This window comes from Siphateles boraxobius, unplaced genomic scaffold, assembly GCF_051911475.1.
Source record: "Siphateles boraxobius isolate OS27281-9 unplaced genomic scaffold, OSU_SipBor_1 77, whole genome shotgun sequence".
Taxonomy (NCBI): domain Eukaryota; kingdom Metazoa; phylum Chordata; class Actinopteri; order Cypriniformes; family Leuciscidae; genus Siphateles; species Siphateles boraxobius.
The window spans coordinates 13,883,062-13,895,275 of NW_027509205.1; the positions used below are offsets into that span (position 1 = coordinate 13,883,062).

General features: G+C 37.3%; 1 protein-coding gene across 2 annotated transcripts; it reads left to right on the forward strand.

Moving 5' to 3' along the window:
* Positions 1-128: 128 nt before the first annotated feature.
* mylk2 (myosin light chain kinase 2) lies at positions 129-9,998 on the forward strand. Of its 2 annotated transcripts, none has more exons than XM_077218496.1 (16): positions 129-344; positions 957-1,233; positions 1,330-1,415; positions 1,568-1,640; positions 2,777-3,548; positions 4,517-4,710; positions 5,160-5,268; positions 5,417-5,510; positions 6,263-6,372; positions 6,468-6,609; positions 7,890-7,960; positions 8,180-8,308; positions 8,707-8,778; positions 9,168-9,248; positions 9,504-9,636; positions 9,743-9,998. In XM_077218496.1, exons 2-16 carry the CDS (start codon positions 972-974, stop codon positions 9,821-9,823), a joined length of 2,409 nt encoding a protein of 802 aa, XP_077074611.1. In that variant the 5' UTR covers positions 129-344; positions 957-971; the 3' UTR covers positions 9,824-9,998. The 2 variants fall into 2 exon arrangements, with proteins under 2 accessions (XP_077074611.1, XP_077074612.1); XM_077218497.1 differs by having other exon boundaries at positions 179-344; positions 962-1,233.
* Positions 9,999-12,214: the final 2,216 nt, after the last annotated feature.

The window sequence follows — 12,214 nt, forward strand, 5'->3', positions numbered from 1 at the left end:
TAAAGACATGACTGCCAGCATTGCATGGTTGAACGCCAGAGGTTCGTGTCTCACATTCGTTCAACTCTGGGTTATTTTATTTTTTTTGTCTCTGAATGACTGTGTGCCCCCTCCCCTGGGCCAGCCCTGCATGCCTCTATTATCAGTTTACTGTTTGCGAGCCCCCCTTCTCTGGTCTGCCTATTTCTGGTGAGGTGGCCATGGAGCAGAGATAAAAAAGGAATCTGACAGACTGGCACTCAGTGAGCTTCCACAAAACGCCAGAGATCAATCTGTCCTTACACTTGTCGAAAAGCATATGTATTTTATGCTGGGCGTCTCATTCTGGACAAACATCTTTACAGGTGGGTGTAAAATATCTTTGGAGCTTGTTATGATGACAATAAGTTATGATGATTGTAATTTCAGTCAGTTACTTTACAGAGTTTATTTATTCTTGTGTAGTAGATTTCTACTTTTAAAGTCAATTTATCATACCGGAGGACAGAAAAATTGGTGGCCAGTTAGAGCACCTAAAATTACTTTTCTATTTTATCTTAAAGACTGTTTACTGCCATATACATTTATATTACCAATTTTACTCAATAGAAATATTTATTAACTTGGTTTTTAGTTAACTGACTAGTAATATAATTACGTTTAATAAATCAAAGCTCAAAAGTCCCAAGTTTTTTCTGTCAGCTACACATGTGAAATTTCTTTGTCCATCTAGGCTTTAATTACCCGCTTATTTTACTAATCTGGTCTTTTGGTTGGTTTTAAAGGTATTTTGTTCTCTTCAGCTTGCCATGCTGAGAGACCATCTAGGACCAGCAAACAAAAATCGTCTAGTTTAAATGGATATATTTCCACAGAGTTTATATTGAAAGTTTGGAGTAAAATCTGTTGGCCTAATTGCAAATTTGTCCTCAAAGGTACTTTTTGTCTAATACCTGTATATTTGTCTCTCCCTCTAGCACAGCTTTAATTCCATGTCTGTCAAGGGCTCTATGAAATGCCCTGTGCCTCCTTCGAATCCCATAACCCTGGAGGCCAAGGTTGATGACCTGCTGTTTAAAGTGGAGCAGCTCCTTCTGAGCCCAGGGAAAAGTTGTCCGATGTGTGTGACCTGCGTCCAGCACAACACACTGCAGGAGACTGTGACCAGCCAGCTGTCAGCTCAGACCAGACTCCTGGATTCTCTTGAAAGGAAAGTCTTGGAGATGAGAACCGCCTTGGAGGACCTGGCACGTGGTATGGGAATCAGACTGCAATGACATTCAGGTTTTCAAGTGTCTTGGTGTAAGTCTTTTTTTTTTAGTTTTCTGTTCTGTCCCTTGAATATGAAAGGTCTGGAGGACAGACGGTGTGAGAGCGTCTCTGTGCCTTTAGTGGCTCTACAGAGACGGAAGTCCCTGCCTGTTCGAACCTCTGCGGTCAGTGGAAAGTATTAGAACCAGAATTGCTTATAAACTGTTAACATTAACTGTTACAGTTATTGCATTAATCAACATGGCATAAATGGCATTTACCATGTGCTTAATATCTGTTTGTAAACACTTTTTTTTTTCTTTTTCTCTATTGACAGGAGGAAGTCTATGTTCGCTTAGACAGAGACCATAAAATGGTGCCCCATTCATTTAATAAACCCTCAGAGAAAGGTACTACGATATTACGCTATATATGCTGGGCGGCATTCATTAGTAATGAAAAGTGGAGCGTGGCCATGCCATGGGATTGATGGACATAAATCTGAATGACGGGCTTGTTAGCGTGTTAACTATTGTGTTTTTCTGTCATTCTGTAGTTCATAAAATCACCTGGCTAAGGAAACAAACAGTAATAGGCTTTATGCCGATCGTCACATAAACAAATAGGAAAACTGGTCAGAAACTGACAGTGATATCTATGGAATTAAGGCAATCAGCTAACCTAACAAATATGCGGTGGACATTGGTTATGCTAATCTTTACTCGCTTCTTTAAAAGGTCTGTTCAAAAAAAGGTGTGTTCATTGTTCAAAAAACAATGACGATGAGGTTATAAGGTATACAATATTGTCATACTTTGAACGTTAGATTTTAAAATTGTATTCTTTTATTCTATGTATTAAATTATCCCATAATAAACTCGCCCTCAAGCCATCCTAGGTACATTAATTTTTTTCTTTCAGCCAAACACAATTGGAGTTATTAAAAAAAGCTTTATAATGGGAGTGAATAATACCTGTAAATTTGAAGCCCAAGAAAGCGCATCCGTCCATCACAAAACTAATTAATACGGCTCCAGGGGGTTAAAGGGCCTTCTGAAGCGACGTGATGTGTTTTTGGGAGAAAAATATCCATATTTATAAATTAATCACTGGTTTCTGGTTACGGCCGTATGCGAGTCGAGTAACGGCGGAAGAGTGACCTTTGACCCGATGTAGGAGTAGCGTAAATTTCAGTGAGTAGACTCATCTTGCGGGTCAATAAAATATGGCTGGGTAACAAACTCAAGCTCCTCCAACATTTAGCTTTAAAAATTCTTGTTTTAGACTTCCAAATTCATGACTGGTGTTTTTATTTTGCTCTATCTTTGCATGCAGTTTTCTTGTCTCAACAGGATGGATTCTGATTGGCTGTAAATGTTTTTATTGTTCATCAGTTGAACTTTTTTTTCGGAAAGTGATTCCAACGACATTATTCCTCAACATGACTATAACTGCATAACGATAATGATTTAATCTTTCATAATATATCTGTATTGTCCTTGGAATAAACAATATAAAGGCTTGTTTGCTCCATGTGTTTGTCTAGGTGTTTTGCTAGAAGTCAATGAAAACAATGGAATGAGAAGAGAGGACCATCAAGCTAGAAAAGATTCAACAGAGGTCAAAGTTCAACATGAACCTAAATTGCAAATCAAAGGGGAAAGAGAAATATCCACTGTACCCCCAAGATTGAACCTATCTCAACGTCATGAGCAAACACAGAAAATGAATAACCTTGAAAATAAGAACCAGAATGACATCCTGATACCCATCATTGCTGCTTCTACGGTGATCCAGAGGACTTCTGGTAATGCTCCACCAAAATCAGAAGCCCAAGATGACTGGAAAGTGTCACTATTAAAAACTAAAGCACCTAAGATGACGACAGCATCTGTTCCTGTGACAACAGCTGTTTTGCCCAACACAGTCCGACCGAAGCATACTGAAACCGTGAATGTAACCCTACCGAATCATACCATACCAAAGATGACGGAACTGGTTGCTCCAGCAATGCGTCCATGTACGGCTTCATTGGTACCCAACAACCCTCCCAAGCTGAATTTAATGGAAGTCCCTACAGATTCATCAACAATCCAAAAAGTTCCCCAAACAAGTCTGGTTCTTCCTGCAGAAACTGCGCAGAGTTCGGGAAAATCATCAGTAAATACACCTACCACAAAAATGACAACGTCACAAGATGCGACATTGTGTCCGCCAAGCCACAAACCACCAAAAACAGTGTGTTTGAATGTTACCACAGCAACAAAAGAGGCTTTCTCCCTTAGACAAGTGCACAGCTGCCCAAACTCTTTACAGAGGTAAAACCAGCAAGGGATCAATTCCTTGTCTGAAAATTTAAAAAATGCAATTTATCACTTTTGCAGCAGCTTATTGATGTTACATGTAGTTACTATAGTAATAACTATAAATCATGCATAATCACATGCAACTAAACCAAGTCATAACCCTACATGTTACAATGAAGTAACATGTAGTTACTTAATATTACTCAGTACTTAAATAAATGTATAATTACTCTAACAACGACGTCTTCAAATAAAGTGTAACCAATATTTCATAAGACATTTGTTAGGTTTTAAATGGTAAAACCACACGCACGATTGGTATCAATGTTTTTTGGAGACATTCCATTGACATTTTTATTGTACAAACTGTTAATTCTATCCCCTAAACTTAAACAACCCTCACAGAAAACGTTCCACATTTTTACATTATGATCTTAAGTTATTATGATTTATAAGCTGTTTTCCTCATGGGGACCAAAAATGTCCCTACAAGGTCAAAGATTTCTGGTATTGTGATACTTGGGAGACATTTTGTCCTCAAAGGAGTGTTTACACACACAATACCTTTTAAAAATTTTGGGATCATCAGTTAGAGTTTTTATTCAAATATTTTTTTAAAGAAATTGATTTTTTTTAAAAAGGCAGTATAGACATTTATAATGTTACAAAGGATTTCTATTTAGGCTGTTCTTTTAAACTTTCTAATCAAATAATACTGAAAAGTGAATCACGGTTTCCACAAAAATGTACAGTTTTCAACATAAATAATAACGTTTCTTGAGCCCCAAATCGGCATATTAGAACACTTAAAGGATCATGTGACACTGAAGGATGCCAACAACAGGAACATTTAAAAAAATGCGTTTTAACAGCAATTTCAAATTGTAATATTTCACAAGAGACTTCTTTCAAAAACAATACTAAATATTACCCTAAATTTTTTAATATATATATATAGCTAGCAATTTTTTCTTATACAGATTACAGGTCACTGGAGGAAAGGCAGATTTGGTCCACATGGTGACGGCACCGCTGGCTAAGAAAGCGACTGAAGCAGTTGGAGCAGCAAACCACATATCTGGTGGAATACAGATTAAAATAAGTCCAGCTTCAGACAAGAATCCAGTACAGATGAAGAGCAATAATCCTTATAAAACTTGTTTTAAACTTATAGGTAAGTAACATTTGTTTATTTAATTTGTTAACATTTGTTCGGTTTATGATTTATTTTATTAATTTTTTTAATCAAAGAAATTTAAGTTAAAGGGTATTCTGTATTGACAATGTCAGTAAACTGTTTCCAGAAGAGAACATCATAACCACAAAAAGGCAATTTCCAGTTGTGTAAATTTGTTTTCAAAGGTTAAGCTGACAGCAAGGCCTCTAATATAGCCTGACCTTAGAAATCTGAAGTATCTGAAATATGATAATCCTTTGTCCCTGGCACATTATTGCCCTTTACTCTCCTGCAGCTGTTCCCACTCCAACCCAACATGAAGAGAATTATAGATCAGATATCAACATCTCAGTGATCTCTGACCCAAGATTCTCAATGAAGTAGACTGACTGAAAGATTGTTGTCTATTAGAAGTGTTCTTTCAGTGTCCTTCTGGCTCTTTTCAGATGATGTTTCACCTCAGCCAGCCCCTTTTGCTCACCGGTTTGTTACGCTGAAGTCGAACCCTCCACCCTGTGATGCCTTCAGTATCCACACCAGAGAAGTGCTGGGAGGGTGAGCTGAAAGCTAACATTTCTGCTACAGTAACTGCTACGGAGTTATTCTACATTTATTTCACTTAAGTTATTTATTAGCAGAATATTTTTGTAGTAACCAGTCATCCTAATCTTTGACATTTTTAACCATCATATTAAATTGTCAGCGGTCGTTTTGGCAAGGTGCACAAATGTACAGAGGCTAAGACAGGGATGAGGCTTGCTGCTAAAATCATCAACACAAGAAATGCCAGAGAAAGGGTAAGTAGACCAGATCTGTGCTGTGCATGTTTTAAAATGTCACTATTACTGACAGCATTTGCACATTAATTAGTGCATCAAAAACTGCCATCACTGAGGTTGCTTTCAAACTAGTATTTTGCAACACAATTTTTTTTACCAACATTGGAGTAATGCTGAAAATTCACAGGAATCAATAGTCTCCAGTGACGCATGATCTTTAGAAATCATTAGAATATGCGGATTTGCTGCTTAAGAAGCATTTCTTATCAATGTTGAAAACTGTTCCTTAATATTTTTGTGGAAAATGTGATCGATTTTTTTTTTTTTTTTTTTTTTTTAGGATTCTCTGATAAATAGAAAGTTTAAAAATTTCCGGAAGTCTTTACTGTCAATTGATAAATTTAATGAATCCTTGTTAAATTAAATTCTTTTAAAAAATCGTGCTGAACAAACTTTTGAGTGGTGCAGTGTACATAATGTGTCTCTAGATGCATCAACAGATTTACATTTATATACACTGAATTTAATCAGCAAAAGCACATTTTCAGCTGTTCCAAATTAGCAAACATTCTTCCACTTGAAAATGTCTCTTCTAGTATTGCTGAGTCCTGAAATGTTCATATTCTGGATCTGTATTATTAATTATGCTTTATTTACAGGACACTAGGTACCTTCATTAGCACATATAACAGCTAACACAGATAATAACACGAGCAAAATTAAAAAATAACTTGATAGGAAATATCTACGTTTGTTTTGTTGTTTTGCAGGACATGGCACTGAATGAGATGCAGGTCATGAACCAGCTCAGTCACCCTAACATCCTCCAACTTTATGAAGCCTTTGAGGTCAAGAATCAAGTTGTGCTGATTTTGGAGTTGTACGTAGACCCAGATCTCAACTTAAGCAATCAAATACAAGCGCAACATGTGAAGGATGAAACCATAGAGGTGGTCCTGTCTCTTTTGTATTCAGTGTGGAAGGAGGCGAATTGTTCGAGAGAATTGTGGATGAGAGCTGTCCGCTGACTGAGGTGGATGCCATGGTGTTCGTAAAACAGATCTGTGAGGGTGTCCAGTACATGCACCAAATGTATGTAATTCACCTGGACCTCAAGGTAAGAGATGAAGCAAAAAAGAGTCGCGTTGTTCTATCAGATGGGGATATGTTATAATGAGCTGATGAGTTGAATCGGGTGTGTTTGATTAAGGAGACAAAGAAAACGTGCAATGTTGGGGGTCCTTCAGGAGCAGGGTTGAGAAACACTGCTTTATGGTAACCGCTATTGTAGAGATGCGTGTCAAAGGGAAATGTGAGTCATAAATAGACTTCGCTTGTCTGCTGCGCCACGGATAAATTTAAGACTAGACGTGTCTTTTCTGCGTCATGGAGAAATGTAATAGCCTGGTCCCACCTGACTCTCGTACATTTCATTTGTTCATAGAGTCTGGCAACACTCCATTGACAAGCGTTAACTTCCTTGTAGGCGGGTACTCTATTGAAGTCTAAAACTATTGGATCTGCCCAGGGTCACTCTGGATCTGCCATAACCAATCGCTAACGTTTGGTCGAGACGTATGTCATGTCGAACCCCGTGGGGAGGAGGGCCACAACAACATGGCCACCAACAAAACTAAGCACAGATTGTTCTTGCTCCGGCTTGAACTTCTTGATATTCGGCAGCATTGCCACAACGGACCGAATGGCTTCGCTCGCATCTTCCTCCGCTGCCATTACTGAACTGCAACTGAAAATAACGCACGACATCAACGTCATTGTTCTCAGTCACTCCCTCTGTTCGCTGATTGGCTCGGTAAAAAATTGATCGGAGAAAACCAAAGAATTGTTTAAAATGTTTAAAAACAGCAATTTTATCATTGGTACAGTAATTTAAGTTATTTAATTGTAACCAATTTAAGTTACATTTCATTTAAGTTTAACATTAACATTTAACAGTCATGACAAATGACAACTTTTGTAACATTTGATTGATAGCAGATTGGGTGCCACCTCCTGGCTTAACTGGAAGTTGATGATATAAAGCAATATAAATTATTAACAGAAAAATTACTAACAGAAAAAGCTATTGATTAATTGAAAATCCAATGCATACTTTAAAAATTGGCATTTTAGAAATTGATAAAATTGAAAGTTATTTATATCATGCTTTTTAATTTGTTTAAATTCACTTTAATTTTAATTTAAGTCTCTTATTTTTTTTAAAGTCCATTATTTAGTTCTTTTATAACGTTTTTTTTTTTATCAAACTGCAGCCTCTTTTATTTGCTTTTATGTATTCAATGATTTATGGATTTCTTAAACTGATGTATCGATGCATTTCATTCATAGTTTGTTTTCAGGATGTCAAAGTAAAGAGTTTCTTATTTTTTTTCTCAGCCGGAGAACATCCTCCTTGTTAATCACTCTAGCCATCAGGTGAAAATTATTGACTTTGGACTAGCAAGGAGGTATGATTGAAACTTTTACACTACGACTGTATTGTGCTTGTCCATTGTTCAAATCAAGATTCGTGTTGTCATCAGCCATTTTGGCATATGACATTTGCCTTGCATACTTTTCCAATGACCACTGTGTATTTCTGAATGTGTTGATCCTCTGAGAGTTCAAATATTACAGGCAAGGCTTACTTTTATGGTTAAGTGACTCTTCTCCTTATCCTCCTTCAGATATAAACCACGAGAGAAGCTCAAAGTTTCATTCGGAACGCCTGAATTTTTAGCTCCGGAGGTGGTGAACTTCGATTTCGTCTCCTTCCCTACAGATATGTGGACTTTGGGAGTTGTCACATATATGCTGTAAATCCCAATAAGCTTTGTGCATTAAACATACACCAGAACATATTGATTGCAATTAAATATCATTTTGAACAATCTTCTACATTTGAATTTAAAATCACCATAACACTGCAAAAGACTCAAACGGGCCTTGATTACATGCATTAAAATTAGTTTGATAGATTGGCTAACAGTAGGGGACGTACACTAAAGGGACTGGGAGTGAGTCCAAAAGCATCAAACAAGGCAGTAAATGAGCATCCAGGGTCACTCAGTCAACTGCTTCTAATTAAAGCAATACCGGTGTTATGGTGTATTATGGGTAGTCTCCAAAACAGAAAAAGAAACTTGTGTAACTCTGTTAGCTCCATGTTAACTGGAGAAACAATAAAAATCACAATCAATTTCTGTTGTTGTAGCTTAAGTGGCCTCTCTCCTTTTCTGGGGGATGATGATGGACAGACCCTCAACAATGTGCTTATGGGCAACTGGTATGCCACTATTATATTCATTCTATACTAAACACAACATTAGCAACTCACAAAGAAAAATATATTTACAAGTCATACTCCCGGTTTCACAGTCAAGGCTTAAACCTAGTCCCAGACTAAAATAAAATGTTTGAGCTGTTTTAACTGAAAGCAACTTGCACTGATACCTTAATGTCAGTATCATTGTTTTGTCTCAAAATGCACACCAGTAATTTTTTCTAAGGCATGTTAATAAAAGCTACTTAAATGCCCTAAATGAACTAAGGCCTAATCTTGGCTTAATCTAAGCCCTGTCTGTGAAACCAGGCCGTAAATTATATGGAGCCCAGAACAAGATGTCAATAATGTATAGAAATTGTTGAACAACACCCTCTGTTGGATGTCTGTAGGTACTTCGATGAGGATGCGTTTGAGCATGTGTCTGCTGAGGCTCGGGACTTCGTCTCCAACCTGCTTATCAAAGAAAGAAGGTGAAATTTAAAATACACTTACAAGTACACTTAGTCCAAAAACTTGTAATTGTATTCGACAACTTCCGAGTGACTTGGAATGATTTGCAGAATTTCCGAGCTGCTCTTTTCAATACAATGAAAGCGTACAGTGACTAATTGCATTCAAGCTCCAAAAGGGATGCAAAAGAACTATAAAATATCTCACACAATAAAAGAAATTTAATACAACTTGTTATATATTCCAAGTCTTCTGAATGTCTTCTTTTTTTACAGTGGTCGTATGAGTGCTACTCAGAGTCTCAAACACCCATGGCTCAACAACATCAGTGAGAAAGCCAAGAGCAGCAACATCGTGCTCAAGTCACAGGTTCTCCTCAAGAAGTATATGGCCAGGCGGATGTGGAAGGTGAAATGCTGAGGAAACATTGATTTACCACTTTCTTAACACTATTTTAAGATACTAAATACTTCCATTTCTCCTCCTTCCTCTTGCACCTCACTCCTTTGTACAGAAAAACTACATAGCCATTGCTGCAGCCAATAGGTTTAAGAAGATCGGAAGTTCAGGTTCCCTGACAGCGCTTGAATTCTGAGAGTATCCTGTGCTCACTGTGTGCTTTTATAATATGCAGATCGTGTCTTTGTATTGCTGTGCTGCATTGCCACCCACCATTCATATCTGAACACTCACTGGCTGCCAATATAATCGTTTAATTGCTTTGGTAAAACATACCAATCTGTAAGATGCATTAAAATGTGTAAACAAAATACATATTGTTTTCTTGTATTTCCTTTCTGTATCATATTATTTAACACTGATAAATTATTTAATCCTTGATAAACATCACTTGTCTTTTCCAAAATGTCATTCTGATTAAATAAGCATGTGGATGGAATGATATTCATTCATATTTTGAAAGGTATTTTATTTATTTACCAGGAAGTCTGGGGATTTCTTTAAGACTGCAAGGGAAGCTCGGCTTCCTCGTAATGTTAATAAAAAGTCACTCACATATGTACTATTGTGTTAACATTTTAACTAAAAATGCGTTGGAATCCGTCTTCTCGAAGACGAGTTCGTTCAGAATCAGCTATATAGCAGTTTTTATAGCGGGTTCTTTCTCATACATTCCCGAAGTCACAGTCAGTGCAATTTCCCAGTTCCCAAAGGGGGCTGCTTTGAACAGTTTTTTTTTTTATTGCTTCGAAACTAGACGGTCATTGGATAAATGCTGCGATTATGTCCCGCCCACGAACGCTCAGCTTCTCTGGGGTGAATAGAGGAGTGGGCGGACCTGGACTTCGGGCTTCTGCGTGATGATTGGAGGGTCTGTCGAAAGACTGCATCTCCTTTTGATTGACAGCGATTTTGTACTATAAAAGTCGCTGAAGCTATTCGAGCTCAGTCCCATCGCGAGTTTTGTAAATAGAGTCGAAAGATAAACTGCTGCAACCTATTTCTTGGTACTTGCTTGGCGAAAATGCTAACCAATTTTCATAATAAATTTCACACAGTATTATACACCACATTCCTTGTTTCAGTTTAACCTAATTCCCACATGCCCTCCGTCGAGTTTAATATCTTTTTTTAGATCGTTTTATTCATTCATTATTACAGCTTCCCCTCTTTGAAAGACCAGCAGAGGAATACCAGTGGTGTGATCATTAAACTAGTTTCGTACAAAACTACGAGGGAATACTGATGGCCTTAGTCATATTTTAAAAAGTTTTTAAGAGGATGTGTAAGCTCATGAACAGGAAATATAAACAGGAAGTTTAAAACACTGCTAGCACCACCACCACCACTAAATTAATACAATGCAGAAGAACCTATTTTTGACATGTGGTAACACATTTGTCAATGTTTGTCTGGTTAAACTGATCAAATGCTCTTCTTTTCCTTGCCATCTAAATAAAGGAATATAATGGGTTAAATAAGCACCGTCATGCCCATTCAAATTGCACATATTTCATCAGATTTTGAATGCAACTTCACAAAAAGAAATTCATTTTTTTCAGCTATTTGAACTATTTTTCAAAACAACGATTCAATGAAGCAACTATTTTTCAAATAGTCATTACTCATAATTAACCATCAACACAGACATTAAGGAATGTGTTGTAAAAAAAGGGGGGGAAAAGTCACAAATGGTATCTTAATAGAGAACTTGCGCAGACATTCATAATTTTCAAAAAATGACACCATTGATGACATCCACATGACTGTTACATCATAATTCAGTGGAAATTATGCTGATCTTAACTGACTCATGCTGTCACATTCCGAGGGCTGCATCCTCCAGAGGTCAGTCCTATATGCCATTAAGGATGGCTCATTTCAGAACGGGAACCAATATAAAATTGAACGTTATTCCAGGTGAAGCAGATTGTTGTCCTTTCTTAATGACTTTGGAATGTAGTGGTGAGTTTACTGAAATGAAGCAGACTCATCGTCATGCGGCCGACAAATGTGACTTCCGGAGGGCAATCTGATTCTGACTTGTGATGCAGGCTGAATCATAATCACACCTTGTTTGTTCGTTGTCCAGACGAGAACTGGCCCCCCTGACTGAGTCTGGTTTATCCCAAGTTTTTTCCCCCTCCATTTCTGCCCCTGATGGAGTTTGGGTTCTTTGCCACTGTTACCTCTGGCTTGCTTTTGGGGATACTTATTAATCTGCAATATTATTGACTGAATATTAATGATTTGACTCCACTGACACTATATGATGAGAACTCAACTTAGCTTGATGATGACATCACTGTTTTCTGCAGAGCTGTTTTATAGCTGAATTGAACTCATTTCATAATTGATGTCCTTAGAGATTGAATCAAAATGAATCAACACTGAACTGATTTTAACCGAATAATGACAATTCCCGTATTTTAAACACCTTTTATTCTCAACCCCGAAATGGACAAAATGGAATTGTTTTTAAAAAGATTTTATGCAAAACTTGTTATAAAACTAACATGTACCTACT

Coding starts and splice junctions, on each gene's coding strand:
- mylk2 (XM_077218496.1), top strand. CDS start 972: ATGTCTGTCAAGGGCTCTATGAAATGCCCTGTGCCTCCTTCGAATCCC. Junction 3,549..4,516: donor TGCCCAAACTCTTTACAGAG/GTAAAACCAGCA, acceptor TTTCTTATACAG/ATTACAGGTCACTGGAGGAA. Junction 6,373..6,467: donor GTTGTGCTGATTTTGGAGTT/GTACGTAGACCC, acceptor TTTTGTATTCAG/TGTGGAAGGAGGCGAATTGT.